The sequence below is a fragment of the Canis aureus genome, chromosome 6, assembly GCF_053574225.1.
Source record: "Canis aureus isolate CA01 chromosome 6, VMU_Caureus_v.1.0, whole genome shotgun sequence".
Classification (NCBI taxonomy): domain Eukaryota; kingdom Metazoa; phylum Chordata; class Mammalia; order Carnivora; family Canidae; genus Canis; species Canis aureus.
This window is the reverse complement of record NC_135616.1, coordinates 35,802,309-35,819,023: the sequence shown is the minus strand read 5'-3', so window position 1 is coordinate 35,819,023 and position 16,715 is coordinate 35,802,309. Positions and strand designations below refer to the sequence as shown.

At 40.6% G+C, this 16,715-nt stretch overlaps 1 protein-coding gene across 1 annotated transcript in view; it reads left to right on the top strand.

Annotated features, from left to right (window-relative positions):
- EPG5 (ectopic P-granules 5 autophagy tethering factor) overlaps positions 1 to 16,715 on the top strand; it is a 103,546-nt gene that overhangs the window by 66,343 nt on the left and 20,488 nt on the right. Inside the window, exons 29-36 of the mRNA XM_077900642.1 lie at positions 1,250 to 1,406; positions 4,678 to 4,872; positions 6,138 to 6,351; positions 8,284 to 8,432; positions 9,250 to 9,451; positions 10,025 to 10,097; positions 11,593 to 11,696; positions 16,504 to 16,679. Coding sequence (XP_077756768.1) covers positions 1,250 to 1,406; positions 4,678 to 4,872; positions 6,138 to 6,351; positions 8,284 to 8,432; positions 9,250 to 9,451; positions 10,025 to 10,097; positions 11,593 to 11,696; positions 16,504 to 16,679 — 1,270 coding nt within the window. The remainder of the gene's footprint in view (positions 1 to 1,249; positions 1,407 to 4,677; positions 4,873 to 6,137; positions 6,352 to 8,283; positions 8,433 to 9,249; positions 9,452 to 10,024; positions 10,098 to 11,592; positions 11,697 to 16,503; positions 16,680 to 16,715) is intronic.

Genomic DNA, 16,715 nt, shown 5'->3' with positions numbered 1-16,715 from the left:
AATTTAAAGTTCTATTTTGTTATTATGGATAATAATCATACATGCTACCACTCCCCCAGGCACCCACTAATTAAATTAGTACAGGGATCACCAAACGATAGCCATCAGACCAAATCTAGCCTGCCACCTATTTTTATAAATAAAGTTTTATTGGAACACAGCCGTGCCCATTTATTTACTTAATGTATATGGCTTTATGCTGTGATAGCAGAATTGAATTGTGAAAACTTATGGCCCATAAAATATAAAATATTTACTATCTGGTCCTTGATAGAATAAGTTTACTGACTCCTGAATTTTGAAATGACACAGCATATTGAAGTTCAATCATGGAGAGATTTAGTGCTTAAGTTTTTTTTTTTTTTTTTTTTTTTTAGTGCTTAAGTTTTATATTAAAGTTACATTTACCCAAAAAGTCATCATTGTCAACTCAGATTATTGAGCAGAGTTTGAAATGGAATTGCTCAGGGGAAGTAGGGCTCTCAAGTATAGTTGTCAGCTTGCATTTGGCCATTGTGGTTTTTCTTTTGGAGCTTCTAGCTTAGGCCCAGTCATCTTTCTAGCACAGTCATCTTTCTCCCTAAAGCCACCAGGGCAAGACTTGGGAGAGAGGTTGACCCTGCCTTTGACTTTAAGGTGACTCTAGATTTTAGCACCAGCAACTAATTCCCCAGTACATTGGAGTGGTGGTATGGAGGAGGACATTGTGAGTCCTTTTGTAGGTTGGATTGGGGGACCTGGGAAGCAGAGGGAGATGAGGTGAATAAGAAGTTAAAGTTTGTTTTACTAGTAGAGGAATTCAAAAAAGTGTGAGACTTAGAAGAGATATCTTTATTTTAGGATCTTATTCTATACAAAAATCTTTTTTCAGTGTTTTAGATTTTAAAATTTAGAGAAATCAGGGTTCTTATTTTTTCAAATATGTATTATACAAGGAATACACAAAAATGAAAGAATAAATTGTGAATCACATACAAATATGAAACATTTTGATAAGAGTAAGAATGTTAATAATACAGCTGATTTCCCCAGCACCCCTGCTCCCCCTGCCCCCACAGGAAGACATATAATCATTTATTTCTGTGTATTAAAAATAAGTCATTGGGTCAAGTTGGAAGAAGCTTACCCCATGGAAGATTTTTAAAGTGACATTTGTATGGGGCTCTGAAGTGTAGAGTACCAGAGAAATTACTTGTGAGTCTGGATTCTCTTACTGTAGACCAATAGTCTCCTCTGCATTTTCCCACAGGGCCTTAGTGAATGCCTACAAGTTGCAGCCTACCCCTGGGGTTCAGAAGGTTGGCATTACCCTCTTCTTTACTGTTGTGGATTATGTCAGTGACGAGACTCAGCGTCATCCTCCCACAAGGCAGTTCTTTACATCATGCATTGAGATCTTGGGACAGGTAAGGCAATTCTGTGTTTTTAGCCTTATTCATGTAGAATGAGTCTCTGCAGCATCCTCATTATGCTTTCAGATTGACATTACAGATTTAGACTCTTAAGTCAGAAGCCCCTTTGAATTGTTGACTTCTCAAGATGTGACTAAAATTGTTGGTATAGAAATTTGCTTCTCATACAAGAGATGTTAAGTTACTCATATTTGAAAGTCTCTGGGGAGACAGCAGACTCTTTCAGATGCTTTTGGTATGGTTAACTGTAGCATCATGAAGCTCTTTATTGTTTACAAAACACTCTCCAGTTCATACTCACAGTCCCTTCTGTGTGATTGATACCACTCTTGTATTAAGTTTTATTTTTTAAAGATTTTATTTATTCATGAGAGAGAGGCAGAGACATAGGCAGAGGAAGAAGCAGGCTCCATGCAGAGAGTCCGATGTGGGATTTGATCCTGGGACTCCAGAATTACGCCTGAGCCAAAGGTAGACGCTCAACCCCTGAGCCACCCAGGTGTCCCAATACCACTCTTGTTTGAAAGATGAGAAAACTGGGCAGCCTCGGTGGCGCAGCGGTTTAGTGCCGCCTGCAGCCCGGGGTGTGATCCTGGAGACCTGGGATCGAATCCCACATCGGGCTCCCAGTGCATGGAGCCTGCTTCTCCCTCTGCCTGTGTCTCTGCCTCTCTCTCTCTCTCTCTGTGACTATCATAAATAAATAGATTAAAAAAAAAACTTTATAAAAAAAAAAAAAAAGAAAGATGAGAAAACTAGTCTCTAAAAGATGAAATGACTTGCCTAAAGAATACAGCCGGTCAGTGCTGGAGCTGAGCCTGGATCCCACGTCTCCTGCCTTGACAGTCAGGGCTGTCCCCGCCTCCCCACAGCCGCCTCCCAGTTGCTGTTCTTGATCCCTGTTTACTTACTTACTTATTTATTTGACTTACTGTTCGATGTTTGGAGATTTAACAAGGCAAGGCCAGTATATCCATGCATGTTTATGAAACATGTCATTAAAGGAAGGAAAGCCACTTGATGGAAAATGTGTAAATGCTAACCATGTGCTCTCAACCAGTTTCAGTGTGGTGATTTCTTCTTACTGGATACTTAAAAGGAGATACAGAGCAGTTAGTAAGATAGATTTTTTAAATAGTTTTTTCCCTGACTTTTTTTTTTTTTTTTTAAGATTTTATTTATTTATTCATGAGAGATATATATAGAGAGAGTGGCAGAGACACAGGCAGAGGGAGAAGCAGGCTCCATGCAGGGAGCACGATGTGGGACTTGATCCGGGGACCTCAGGATCAGGCCCTGGGCTGAAGGCCGCGCTAAACCACTGACCACCCGGGCTGCCCTTTTTTCCTGATTTTAAAATTGATGCGTGCTTATCATAAGCAATGCAGACAACATAAAAAGTAGAAAGCAGAAAAATTCTTCGTAATTCTAACTTCCTGAAGATACTGGGATTTCATAGCTAATATTTTATTATCATTTTTCATAGCTAATATTTTATCATTTTTCTCATGTATGTATGTATATCAGTGCATATGTGTACATATGTAGAAATGATATATCATTCCTACATATAAATAGAGATAGGCATATATGCCCCAAAATGGGCAAGTGCTATTTTGTAGCCTGCTGATTTTCATTCATACACAACTTTTAGACATTATTCTGTGTTAATAAATACAGACTTATCTCATGGTATTTAATACATAGTGTTGCCTGATACAGATACATTGTGATGTATTGAGCCTGTGCCCTACCTGGCTGTTCAGGTAGTTTGCTTGTTTTGCTACAGTAAGCCTGAGATAAATATTCTTACACATCTCTGTGAATTGATTGGACTGTTTTTTCAAGGATAATTTCCTAGAAGTATGGTTGTTATGTCAGATGGACTAGCATTTGATGTATATTGTCACTGTGCCCTCCTGGGCAGTTTTTACCTGTCTCCACTATCATAGCAGGGTTTGAATTTATTGTTTTCCATACCATAACCAGTGTGAAGAAGGATTATTCCTTTTAAGTCTTGCTAATATAATAGGGAAAGTGTACTTTATTATTATTTTAAGTTGTATTTCTTTATTTTTTTGAAGTTGTATTTCTTTAAGCACTTGTTCATTTGCATGACTTTTCATATGTTTATTGGCCATTTAATTTTTTTTTAAGCTTTTATTTTATTGAGAGAGCGCAAGAGAGAAAGAGAGAGCAAGCCAGCACAAGCAGTGGGCTGGAAAAGGAGGAGCAGATTCCCTGCTGAGCAGGGAGCCCAATGTGGGGCTCAATCCCAGGACCCTGAGATCATGACCTGAGATTAAGGCAAATGCTTAACGGACTTAGCCACCCAGGCACCCTAATTATTTTTGTGACTTGCTGGTTATTGTCCTTTGCACGTTTTCTATTACAGAATTTGTTTTTTTATTGCTTTGGAAGAGCTCCTCAGACTATCCAGAATGTCTTCTAAATTGATTTTTCTACTTTGTCATTTTCCTTTAATTTTATCATACTTTTTGCCTTAGAGAATTTAAAATTTTTATATATTCAAATTTCTCAGTCTTGCTTTTTATTATTTCTGCCTATGATCCAGCTTATCAAAGCCTTCCTGGTGCTGAAATTATTTAAATACTTATATCCAGTACTTTTTTTTTTTATTAATTTTTTTTATTTATTTATGATAGTCACAGAGAGAGAGAGGCAGAGACATAGGCAGAGGGAGAAGCAGGCTCCATGCACCGAGAGCCCGATGTGGGATTCGATCCCGGGTCTCCAGGATCGCGCCCTGGGCCAAAGGCAGGCGCTAAACCGCTGCGCCACCCAGGGATCCCTATATCCAGTACTTTTATCATTAAGACCAATTTAAAACAAGGTGAAATTATCTTGACTATATATTAATTATTAAAGTTAAGTTTTTCAAAGTATTAAAAGCACATCTCAATAAAATCTATAACCTAGAGGTTTTGTTTTCTTGACAAAAATGCAGTCACTTTGGATACTTAGTAATCATAGGAGGTACCTTGCAATTTTCTGGATTCAAATTATCCTAATATTTTAATGTTTTAGAAACTATGGCTTGTCCAACTCAAATTCATGGATAGATTCAGAGTTTTTAATATCACCTGCATTGGAAGTGTTAGATTTATCTGTATTGATTTTAGATATTTTTGACTGTTTCATGTTTTCATTTAGAAAAAGTCCTACTAATGCCCTTAAAACTTGGTTGCTTACATAAAAGTGGTTGGGGGCAGAATTTGGTGACATTTTCTCTAATTCTTCCAAGGTGTTTATCAGCGGCACTAAGTCAGAGTGCAAAAGAGTGCTGGAGACCATTCTGAAGAATAGAAGGCTCTGCTCTCTGCTGTCTCCTTTCTTCACTCCCAATGCTGCACCTGCAGAATTCATTCAACTCTATGAGAAAGTGGTGAAGTTTCTAAGTGAGGACAACAGTGATATGATTTTCATGCTGCTGACCAAGGTGAAATGTGATTCGGTGCCGATGCCAACACAGAAGTGTAGAATCTAATGTGATTTCCCACTCCGTAGAAATGAAAGGGCCCCTGAAGCTCTGTTTTCTGGCAGACACTTTTCACATTTTGTATCCTCTTCAAGCAGCCTGATCTGGCAGCTTTTTCTTCTGATGGCATTGGTTGTGTTGTGTAGTGGAGTCTTATTCCACATAGTAGAACAAGGACTTCCCTCCCAAGCCCTCTTTAGAAACTGTACAGCTTTGAAATATTCATAATAATAATTGAGTGTGTCATTCTTTTGAATATATCCTGAATTTATGCCAAAAATGTGTTTGATAAATGAGATATCATATATCAAAGTCTCTCATATTTAGAATAAGCCAGATATAAGCAAATTGCCTTTGTCCTCATCCCAAGTACAATATTAACTAGGGCCCAGGCAATGAATTTACTTAACCACTTGAGAATTGAAGAGCCTTAGTGATTTTGCCTTCACTTGTATTTCTTTGACATGTATAAATCATAAAACCTAGGCGTTTTCTAGGGCCTAGAGACTACTCTCAGTCTGTCATGAGGCAGGACATAGAGTTGGAAATCCTAGAAGGGGATCAGTAACACCCAGAATTTTTATTAGCTGAGATAGGTTACTGCCACAGATTCAGAAATGTGGCTGTATCAGATGGAGACAGTCCCGTAAAGTGGTTGCTTTTCTTTTCTTTCTTTTTTTTTTTTTTTTTTAAGATTTTGTTTATTCATTCATGAGAGACACACAGAAAGAGGCAGAGACATAGGCAGAAGGAGAAGCAGACTCCCTGTGCGGAGCCTGATTCAAGACTTGATCCCAGGGCCCCGGGATCACAACCTGAGCCAAAGGCAAACGCTCAACTACTGAGCCACCTAGGTGCCCCAAAGTGGCTGCTTATTTCTGGCACCAAGACCAGTGGGGAAGAACTACAAAGTTCTGAGTCTTGCCTTGTAGGGAAAGCTTAACCAAAAATACATTACAAAAAGCATGTGGAGCTGAGAAAAAAAAAAAACCCTGCCTCTGTAATCCCAGAAGGTGAAGCAGAGCTGGAGGCTTATTGACACCTATAAACTGTTGACCTGTGTCGATTCTTTTAAGTATGTAGATACACATTTTAGTTTCAGTCTTTATACACAGCTAAATGTTAGATGATATTTGACTTTTAAACTAAATTTGCACATAGTTTTCTCTACTTCAGCTAATTTTCCAGTGTCAATAAAACTGCTTCTTGTTTCTTTTTCTTTTTAGTTCGATCTTAAGCAATGGTTAAACACCACTAAACCTCCTCTGTCTGATCGTACCAGGCTTCTGGAGTCCATTCATTTGGCACTTACTGCCTGGGGCCTCGAACCAGATGAAGATATTTTGATGCCATTTAATCTTTTCTGTAAGCACTGGACTTACCTTCTTCTCTACCAGTTCCCTGACCAGTACAGTGACATTCTCAGGCTGCTGATGCAAAGTAAGTATCTTTTAATTGTGACTGATTAGATTGCAGTGAATATTTAATGTGACATTTACCATTCTACAGATGTCATCCAAAAGTGTAAAAATAAGACAGGTATGCAGGAGTTGAGAATCACTAAGTTTTACCTCGAGTGCTTGACAAACCATGTCCAAAAGGTTACTGTCTGTAAAAAAGGTCAGTTATCGTCCTAAGTGTTCACATGGGCTCTGATTCAGCAAAAGACAACACCTAGTATGTGGGTGTTGAAGTCCAGTCGCACATCCACCTCTTCCCCTTGTCTTTGCAGCTGTCCTGAGCTGGGCTGGGGTAGAAGTGGGCCTGCTTACTCTGCTGACTACAGATTTGGTAGGAGAAGGAAATTGCTCCTTTGCAATATGTTTACTGTGCTGACTGGTTTCTCTGTAGATCCAAATGGGGGATGCATTTGGTTTTTTTCTCCCCCTTAATTTCTTGACTCATGTCTTTTTTCTGCAAATAAGTTTTATCTGTATGTAATGGTAACCTGTATTTATAGTCACCAAGGGAAGGAGCAGCATTAAATTTTCTACGTTCCCACCATTTGTCTCCCCCCATACCCTGCAATTTTCCACTGGAGAATTGGAGATTAGAAGAAGAGTAAAAGATGCATACTGGCATAACTAATTTTTGTTCTAAATTTTCAGAACTCAAGTATATACTGTGGCTTTTTTGCCTGAGGGCTTTTTAAGAGATTGTCAACAGTGTGTATAGGCAACCATTGACTTGTGTTTAACAGGAAGTTTCTTTTTTTTTTTTTTAAAGATTTTATTTATTTATTCATGAGAGACAGAGAGAGAGAGAGAGAGAGAGAGGCAGAGACACAGGCAGAGGGAGAAGCAGGTTCCATGCAGGAAACTTGATGCGGGACTCGATCCAGGGACTCCAGGATCACACTCTAGGCTGAAGGCAGGCGCTAAACTGCTGAGCCACCCAGGGATCCCCTAACAGGAAGTTTCTACTTACCAGGAAAAGTAATTCAGTTAGAGGCTTAAGAATAACAATACCATCGCTGTCTGATTCCTGACCTCCAGCTCCCTGGTTTCCCTTTCCTCCTTGGCTGCCATGTTGGTACTCTGGAGCTTGACCTTTTCTTGTCCATTCTTCATGGACGAGCCTTTTGGTTTCCCTGCTGTATTCTAGGTGTGCATGATTCCCACACCTCTAACTTGATTCCAGGGCTGTGTCCTCTAAGAGCCAGACCATGGTAGCTATTCGATACAGACCCTTCACTATTCCCTAGACAACTCCCACTCAGCAGATTGCAGCTGCCTCATCTCTCCCCTCAGATGGACTCCTACAAGCCTCCACAGTTACCCTGTATGATCCTTATGCCACCTCTGGGTGGAAAGGGCCTGTAGAGGTTTTAGTCCTAGCCTCTGGTATGAGATTTACCAGTAGCAGGGTGCTGATTGTAGTGTCTACTTTGCAAGCTATCTCTGTTTTGCCCATTGTACGAGTGGAACTTCAGAGGTAAGTAGGAGAAGAAAGCCTAGACTCTGCAGCTGCATTCTGCAGCGCAGTCTCCCTTGTCCTGTTACTGCTATTTCTCTTAGGGCTTCAGCCAGGAATATGGTATCTTGACCATCCTCCAGTCAGGGGCTGCTGGTGGGATTCCTTCCCCCTGCCATCTCCCCTCCATCTCCCCACCCCCACCCCCCCATTCCAGCTCAGATGGCTCTGGCTCTGGCTGTGCTCACTTTCAGTAGGGTGACTAGGAACCAGGAAGGTCAAGTGCCCAGGTGGACGGTTCTCTTTCCTGCGGTCCCTTCACCATAGGTCTTTATGAATTTGTTTTGGATTTTTATGTAATTTTCGTTCCTTTGTAAAGTACACATGTTGTTTGATTCAAGTTGAGAAAGTGAGTTTGTGACAGATGCTAACGTGCTGTCCTCCGTCCCTGCCCCTAAGGCTCCGCTGAGCAGCTGCTGAGCCCTGAGTGTTGGAAAGCCACTCTGCGAGCCCTGGGCTGCTGTGCTCCCGACTGCCAGCAAGGGGCAGCTTCTGCAGAGAGTGCAGTGCTTCAAAGCTCTCCAGCCGTTCTCTTGTCTGACAAACAGGTGTGTAGCTTTTGGTATCCGAAGTTTATGTCTCTGCCTTCCTTTTCTGTTTCCTTTGATACCTGTTTTCTAAACAGTTGAAACCCATTCAAAATTTATATCTAAAAAGCTACACTTTGGTGTATTATCTTTAAGAGCCCTGTGTTTTTGTTAGTCACTCGCTTTCTCCCGTACCCCCTTTGCCTTTCTCCCACCGCTCAGAGTCTGTCTTGCTCATCTGTTCAAAAGCAGCCAGACCTACCTGCTGTGGTTACCTTCCCTCCCACCTTAACCTGCCCTATTCTTAACCTTACACCCCTGGCTCCTTTGGTCAGGTTTTCATGCAGCGTCCCACAGAGCTCTCAGGTTCTTCGAAGTTCTGTGATATATCATCATAAGATTATGTTGGAAAGAATGATTCCTCTGCTTTAGAAAAAGAGTTCGAGGGATCCCTGGGTGGCGCAGCGGTTTGGTGCCTGCCTTTGGCCCAGGGCGCGATCCTGGAGACCCGGGATCGAATCCCACGTCGGGCTCCCGGTGCATGGAGCCTACTTCTCCCTCTGCCTGGAGCCTGCTTCTCCCCCTGCCTATGTCTCTGCCTCTCTCTCTCTCTCTCTCTCTCTCTCTCTGTGACTATCATAAATAAATAAAAAATAAAAATAAAAAATTTAAAAAAAAAAGAAAAAGAGTTCGAAAATCTGCTGATTTACTTTTCATATACCTACATCTTTGCAGTTCTGTTACAAAGTCTGAGCCCCCCCCATCGCAGTCTACCGCAGTGCTCTGCTGAAAGTACACTCACTCAGTAAGGATTCTCTGACTCATCATTATCTTCTAGGTCATGGAGACTATACAGTGGCTTTCAAACTTTTTTTATAAGCTTCGGTTATCCACATTGGACTTTAAAAGCTTTGGTTTGTTCTCAAAATGGAGTCCTTACATGGCTGATATGAAGACACTTTTGGGCTATCTTGTGAAACGGCTGCTTGACTCAGAAATGGCCTGCTTGGCTCAAGATCCATCTGCCAGCAGCAAAACAGGTAATATGCCTTTAGTGTAACAGGGAGCGAGGTGCTCTGACCTTCCATTAGAAGAGACTTAGAGAGACACATTAAGAGATCTAATCTTAGCAATAAAACTATATATCTCAGTGTCAAGAAGAAGAAATAAGAGATATATATAATATAAGTGTGAACCCATCTATGTGTCATACCCTTGTTCACTTGAAGAACTGTGTGCTTTCCTCAGCTTGTCTCTGCCCTTCCTTCATAGGGCAGGGTCCAAGGAGATAGGTTTCAGCCTCCAGCTCTTTCTTCCTATTGTTTATCTCATTTAGGAAAGGGTTCTGAATATCTAAACATTTATCTTTAAAAAAATGTATGGTGTATGGTGTAAAATTATCCACGACACTGTGTTGTAATAAAAATTCTACAAGAAATTCTATTGCAGCAAAGGAAAACACAAGCATTTTTAGTCACACTAAATTTGTTGTTTGTCAACCTAGCTTTGTGAGTATACAGATAATAAGAAGTTGAGTTTTTTTTCCGTGTAATTAGTGATATTGACAGAGGATGAGCTTATTTCTTGTCTCTAAAAATTTTGCTTTGTTTTAGTGCTGAGATGCCTACATTCAATAATCATCCAGCTCTTTAAGCCATGGATCTTGGTTTTAGAGGGCAATGAAAGGTAAATAAATTTTCAGATATTCATATTCCTGCGACATTTATAGAGTTAGGTTCTGATGGTATTTTGGTATAAGGGATGCATTCATGGATTTAATTTTTTATGTTGGACCATACTAAATTTAGAAAATGCTTTCTCATGAAAGAAACTTGACATTTCCTGCTTGTGGAATTGTTAGTCTGGTTGATCAGACCTATTAATATTCAATATTAATATAATAATAATTAACATCATAATATTATATATTAATAGATATATTATATATAATATAGATATATTAATTAATATATATTAATATTAATATAACTTTGAAGCAAAAATGGACACTCATTTCCAGTTTTCCACAATGAATACATTGAATAAATTTTGGTACTTAATTTCAGAAAAGTGGATGTTGCTCTCCTGAATTAGTTTGATAATGTAGTATAAAATATGAGACTAATTTGATTTAGTTCCTCAGCTATTTATTTTTTGGAACTAAGATGGTTTTTGAATTACTGGGTGGAAACGAACCCTTTCACATGAGTTCTGGGAATAAATGAAAGCATGATGTTATGAGCATTTAAAACAGGTGTAAAACTGTTCACAGGCTGGGGGGTTGCCTTCTGAGTCTTTTTCCCCCTAAAAGAATACAAACAAAGCTAGGTAAACTTATCAGGAGTTTGTTAAAATTATACCAGTGCTAGATATTACAGTATTTAAGGTGTTTTCACAATATTAATCTGTTCCCAAGACTCAGAAAACATGAATGGCTTGTTCCATTCCACCACCAGTGAGGGCCAGAACTGGGAACAGAGCTTAGGGCTTCTGACTTCCCTCTCAAGACTCTGTATTAACTCATGCTGCTCCACGAGGTCGTCAAGGAAAGTAGAAAAGGTTTTGGATCTTTGCTTTTGCTAAAGGACTATCCTTCATCTGCAAGCTTCAGGATTCTGTGTTGACTCTGAGACTGCTGGCAATAATCCAGACTGTACCATTGATTTCCAGGGAGAGTTAATGGGATTTATTTTTATATTGAATTTTCTGGACCCAACTCAGAAACTAAAATGATCATATAAAAAGTTTTATTCTATGGTTATTTCCTGTCCATTTTTGGCCATCTTTCTGTTACATGGATTTTTTTTTTCTTTTTTCCATGTTTTAGGTAGAAAAAACTGTTGAAGTCACTTAGTGGCATGTATCTAAGGCATTTGAAATGTAACCAAGATACATAAGGGTGTAAATTGGATATAAAAAGGTGTTAATCTATGTAAATAACACACTTCTGAAACTTAATTGCATTGGAATAAAGATGTAGAAGAAAGTAAATAAAATTGTGTGGTTGATATCATGAACTACAGTTCACCTCCAGGTATTTACAGCTGTGAAAGTGGTCTGAGTGTGTCCTGCGGCTACACCGTACAGTGTTCTGTAGGATTTAGGCAGTCCCTAGACTCTGGGACCTAGAGTGATTTAATCCTGGTGCTTTCCTTTCTAAGTGTGCTTCTTTTGTTTAAAGCAGCCAACGGCATTACCCCTGGCTGGAGAGTGATGCTATGGTGGCCTTAAGCATTGTGCAGCTGTTCACCAACTGTATTGACTCCTTGCACGAGAGTTTTAAAGGTAGGAAGATGTTATGTCATGTCTCTGGTTAGGTACCACTTTTTCCCTCAATCATTCAGTTATTCTTTTGCCTCTGCTGTTCCTACTTTAATTTTATTTTAGTTGGGAGGTAGTCATCTTTGACCAAAGAAGGTCACTGGCACTGCTGGTTAGTATGAAGTTTGTTAACCTCTAACTGTTTGTAAGGTAGCTCTGAGCTGCATTAGCCATGGAAAATATGCAGCCATTCTCTTCAATATTCTCTTTCCCTCATGTTGAAGCTCATTCTCTCTACCGTGACTCTAACTTCTTTTTCATATTTTCTTTCTGTGCTTCATTTTGGGTGAATTATTGAGGACCTTCTTCCAGTTTACTCAGTCTTTCCAGCTGTGTCTATTCGGCTTTAAAAAAAAAAAGCTATGAATTTTTAATTTCAATTTCTAGAAGTCATGTTTGTTTGTTTCTCATACCTTCCTCTTTTTTTTTTTTTTTTTTTTTAAACTTTTATTTATTTATGATAGGCACACAGTGAGAGAGAGAGAGAGAGGCAGAGACACAGGCAGAGGGAGAAGCAGGCTCCATGCACCGGGAGCCCGACGTGGGATTCGATCCCGGGTCTCCAGGACCGCGCCCTGGGCCAAAGGCAGGCGCCAAACCGCTGCGCCACCCAGGGATCCCCTCATACCTTCCTCTTGAGAGCATTTTCTTTTGTTTAAAATTCTAATTTTTATTTCTTTGAAATGTTTAAATATAATTTCCTTTATGATCTGTATGCAGTAATAATGACCTGGAGTTACTATTGGGGATGGCTTGCTTATGCTACAGTTAGATGTTCCTTCAGATTCTTATACTCAGGAGCTTGTTTCCTTGTGTGTTTTTAAATTTTGTATTGTGAGCCCGTATTTAGAGAGATTTTCTCTGTGGGAATTCTGCAAAGAGCAGAATGAGGGTTTGTCCTCCAGAGTAGATCTGCATTTTTGCTAACCAAGGTCGTGTAATCCTTGGCTTGCTCACACTTGTGCTGTAAGTGGGCCGACCCCAGACTCCCTTGCAGGCGGGCCTCAGTGAGCACAATCAACTTGTTCCCTTCCTCGACTCCGAGTCAAAATGAAGGCAGAGAAAGTCCCTTTCTTTCTCTGAACTGCTCTCTCAGTGAGGGCACAGTCCTTAAGAGACTCCTCATGCGGGATCCCTAGGTGGCGCAGCGGTTTAGCGCCTGTCTTTGGCCCAGGGCGCGATCCTGGAGACCCGGGATCGAATCCCACATCGGGCTCCCGGTGCATGGAGCCTGCTCCTCCCTCTGCCTGTGTCTCTGCCTCTCTCTCTCTCTCTCTCTCTCTGTGACTATCATAAATAAATAAAAAGTTTAAAAAAAAAAAAACAAGAGACTCCTCATGCTGTTAAAACCCTGCAGAAGCAGACAGTCCACAGGCAGCTGAGGCTTCAATGTCTGTTCAGTACCGGGTTTCCTCGTCTCTCTTTGCTTCTGGTCCCTGCTTCCCTCCACTGAGCTACCTAGCTATGCATTTTTGGATATGTGTTATTTTATCTAGCGTATCTAAATGTTTTATATTGGGAATTTTATAAGGACATTGGTTCCATTCCCCTACCCCACCCACCCTAGTTTCTTACAGTCACCTCTTGTTTTTCCCATCTCCAGTTTCTGTTCCTGCTTATTGGCTGGATTAATTTTCCTGAAATAGTATCTATATCCTATCATATTCTTATTTCTAAACTTTTATTTTTTAGTTTTTTTAACAGAGCGCACAAGCAGGGGGAGCTGCAGGCAGAGGGAGAGGGAGAAGATAAGAGGGAGAGGAGTGAGAGTGGATGAGGAACACTTGACTCCCGTGTAGGTGTAACACCTATCTGTGAGAGGCGAGTGGGAAGGAAGAGCAGTGCCTCTGCCTGTGGTACAGCCAAGAAAGGGGGTGGCCAGCTCAGCAGCAAGTGCCAGGCAAAGATTCCGCGTCAGTGGTTTCCACGTTGGGCAGAAGTGGCCAGCTCTGTGGTCAGTTGTTGACTGCACTCAGACCCTGCAGTGGGTCCTAAAGGTGCCGTGGCCTGCTGGGCATGTTCTGTTTTGACTAGTGCGCCTCTGTGGCTACCATGTGTCTGTGAGGCACTTAGGCATCAATTTAACAACATGTCATTCAGCTCTTAAAAAAAAAACAAACAAACCTGGGTTTGTGTGTGTATTGAACAGACTTAGGTTTACAACAAAATTGAGCAAAAAAGTACACAGAGTATTACTCCCCCACTCCTCCCACACAGATAACCTCCCCTGCTATCAACATCCTCCACAAGAGTGGTGTGCTTGTTACAGCTGATGAACCTACAGTGACACATTATTATCACCCAAAACTCATAGTTCACATGACCGTTCACTCTTGGTGTTGTACATTCTGTGGATTTGGACAAATGTGTAATGACACACGTCCACCGGTACAGTATTCTATGAGTAGTTTCATGGCCCTAGGGATCCTCTGTGTTCTGTCTCCCCACCTTTCTCTCCCCACTAATTGTTGGTGACCACTGATTTTTTTTTCTTGTCTTCATGGTTTTAGTTTTCCTAGAATGCCACATAGTTAGAATCATATATTATGTAGCTTTTCATATTGGCATCTTTAATATGCATTTAAGTTCCTTCAAGTCTTTTCATGGCTTGATAGCTATTCCTTTTAGCACTGAGCAATATTCCATTGTCTAGATGTACCTTATTCAGTATTCATATTTTCTTAAGAGATAGAGAGAAAGTCTGCAGAGGTTAGGCAGGGCAGGGAGGCAGAAGGAGAGAAAGAATTTCAAGCAGGCTCCACACCCTGTACGGAGCCTGACTTAGGGCTCAATCTTACCATCCTGAGATCAAAACCTGAGCCGAAATCAAGAGCTGGTCATCCAGCTGACTGAGCCACCCAGACGCCCTGTCATCTGGTATTTTTGGTTGACTTTTTGCAAAAATGCCTGATCTCTTTAAAAAAATTTTTTTGGCCAAACTGTAAGATGTAAACTCTAGGTACAGAAACATTATTCCTTTTATCCCGCATGAGACTTAGGCAGTGCCATAATCTCAGTGTCTCTTTGATAAGTATTTGTTTAATGAGTACATGAAATCCTAATAGTACTCACTTTTTTTTGGAAAGACAAACTTCTAGTTGCCTCTTATCATCAAAAATACTCAAGTATCTAATTATAGTCAAATAGGCACTACACATACACACACAAGCACACGTACACTATGGGTTTTTTTTTTTTTTTTAAAGCAAGCTCCATGCCCAGCATAGAGCCCAACATGGGGCTTGAGTTCACCACCCTAAGATTAAACATCTGAGCTGGACATTAAGAGTTGGACATTTAACCAATGAGCCACCCAGGCGTCCCTGTATGTTTAGTTTCTTAATATAAGGACAAGCACTCTCTTAGGCTCTTGCCTGTGTATATAAATAAGAAAGTAGCTTGGGAACGGGCTGCTTCACAGCTAACATCAGGAATTGATAGCTGAGTTCAAGAAGAAACAGAACTATGCAAAGCAGGAAGAAGTTTTTTTTGTTTTTTTTTTTTAAGATTTTATTTATTTATTCATAGAGAGAGAGAGAGAGAGAGAGAGGCAGAGACACAGGCACAGGGAGAAGCAGGCATCATACAGAGAGCCTGACGTGGGACTCGATCCAGAGTCTCCAGGATCACGCCCCGGGCTGCAGGCGGCGCTAAACCGCTGCGCCACTGGGGCTGCCTAGAAAGAAGTATTTTATTGTAACCTTTTAGTGAGGTCTTCTCATCCAGCTCTCTCCTTTTATTCATGAGAAAGTGAAGACTCAGAAAGCAAAATGAATTTCTCTGAGCTCACAGAACTTACGTGTATCTGGGCTGGAAGTAGAAACTCGGTCTTGTCCCAGGCAATTACCTTTTAGACATCTACCTACTAATCCATCTTTATTTAAACAAAACTATCTTTTATTCATATTTAAATATATGCTACCCTTAACTTGTCTTAGAAGGTTAAAAACATGTTGATATTTCATGCTGTAGAATAAAGTAAGGACTCTGAATCAAGGGCACAGGGATGTTGGAAACGATAAATTGTTTGGCACCATGAGTTGATGCTCATTGGTCATTTTTCAAAAGCCGCTACTAAGAAATACCATCAAGTTTCTGTTCTTGTTGGGGTGGCTCCCTCTTCTTTGACTACATTCATCCCTTTGCATAGAATCAGAACGTCTGAAAAGTTTTGTTTTAGACTCAGTGCCCCTTCTGTTGCTATTTGTCTTGAGGGCAAGACAGTTGATACTTGTGATGGTAATACTGAGTGATCTGTGTCTCAGAGGAGTGCTGTTTTAGAATAACTTAGCTGAGTGTCAGTTAATAGTCTAGTTTTACTACACCAAGGGCTGAGTTTTAGTCATGTGCAACATTTCCTTTGGAGCGATACTAGATTCCTCCAAGGCACTAAATGAGTAAGTCATACATGCCAGTGACTGAGTATTTGCTGAGGGCAACAGACTAAAGGGATGCCTAGAAGTGCTTGGGGTTGGGCAAGTTTATGTGAGTTAGAAAGCCATGCAGTTGGAAGCTTTAAAGAAAAACTAATCACCCCTGCTATCTCCCACATACCAGCTACTCACTCCAGTTTCACAAGTAAGTAATTACAGTCTTTGCTATTATTTTGTCATCAGTTTTTTTTTTTTTTTTCCTGGCACATGAAAATCTTTGAAATTCAGGAATTATTGAGTCTTTATTTAGACTTTTAGTACAAGTTTTTTGTATGTGTGTGTTGGTTTTTAAAGATAACCCAAATGGTCTTCAGCTGTGTTTTCTGTTTGAATTTTAGATAAGCTGTTGCCAGGTGATGAAGGAGCCCTCAGGTTACACCTGATGCATTATTGTGAAGCATGTACAGCACCCAGAATGCCAGAGTTCATTCTGTACGCGTTCCATAATGCCTACCGGAAGCTCCCATGGAGGGACCTGTACCCTGACCAGATGCTCATGGAGGCCTTCTTCAAGGTGAGCTATCACCCTCCATGGCACAGCCTGGCTCCT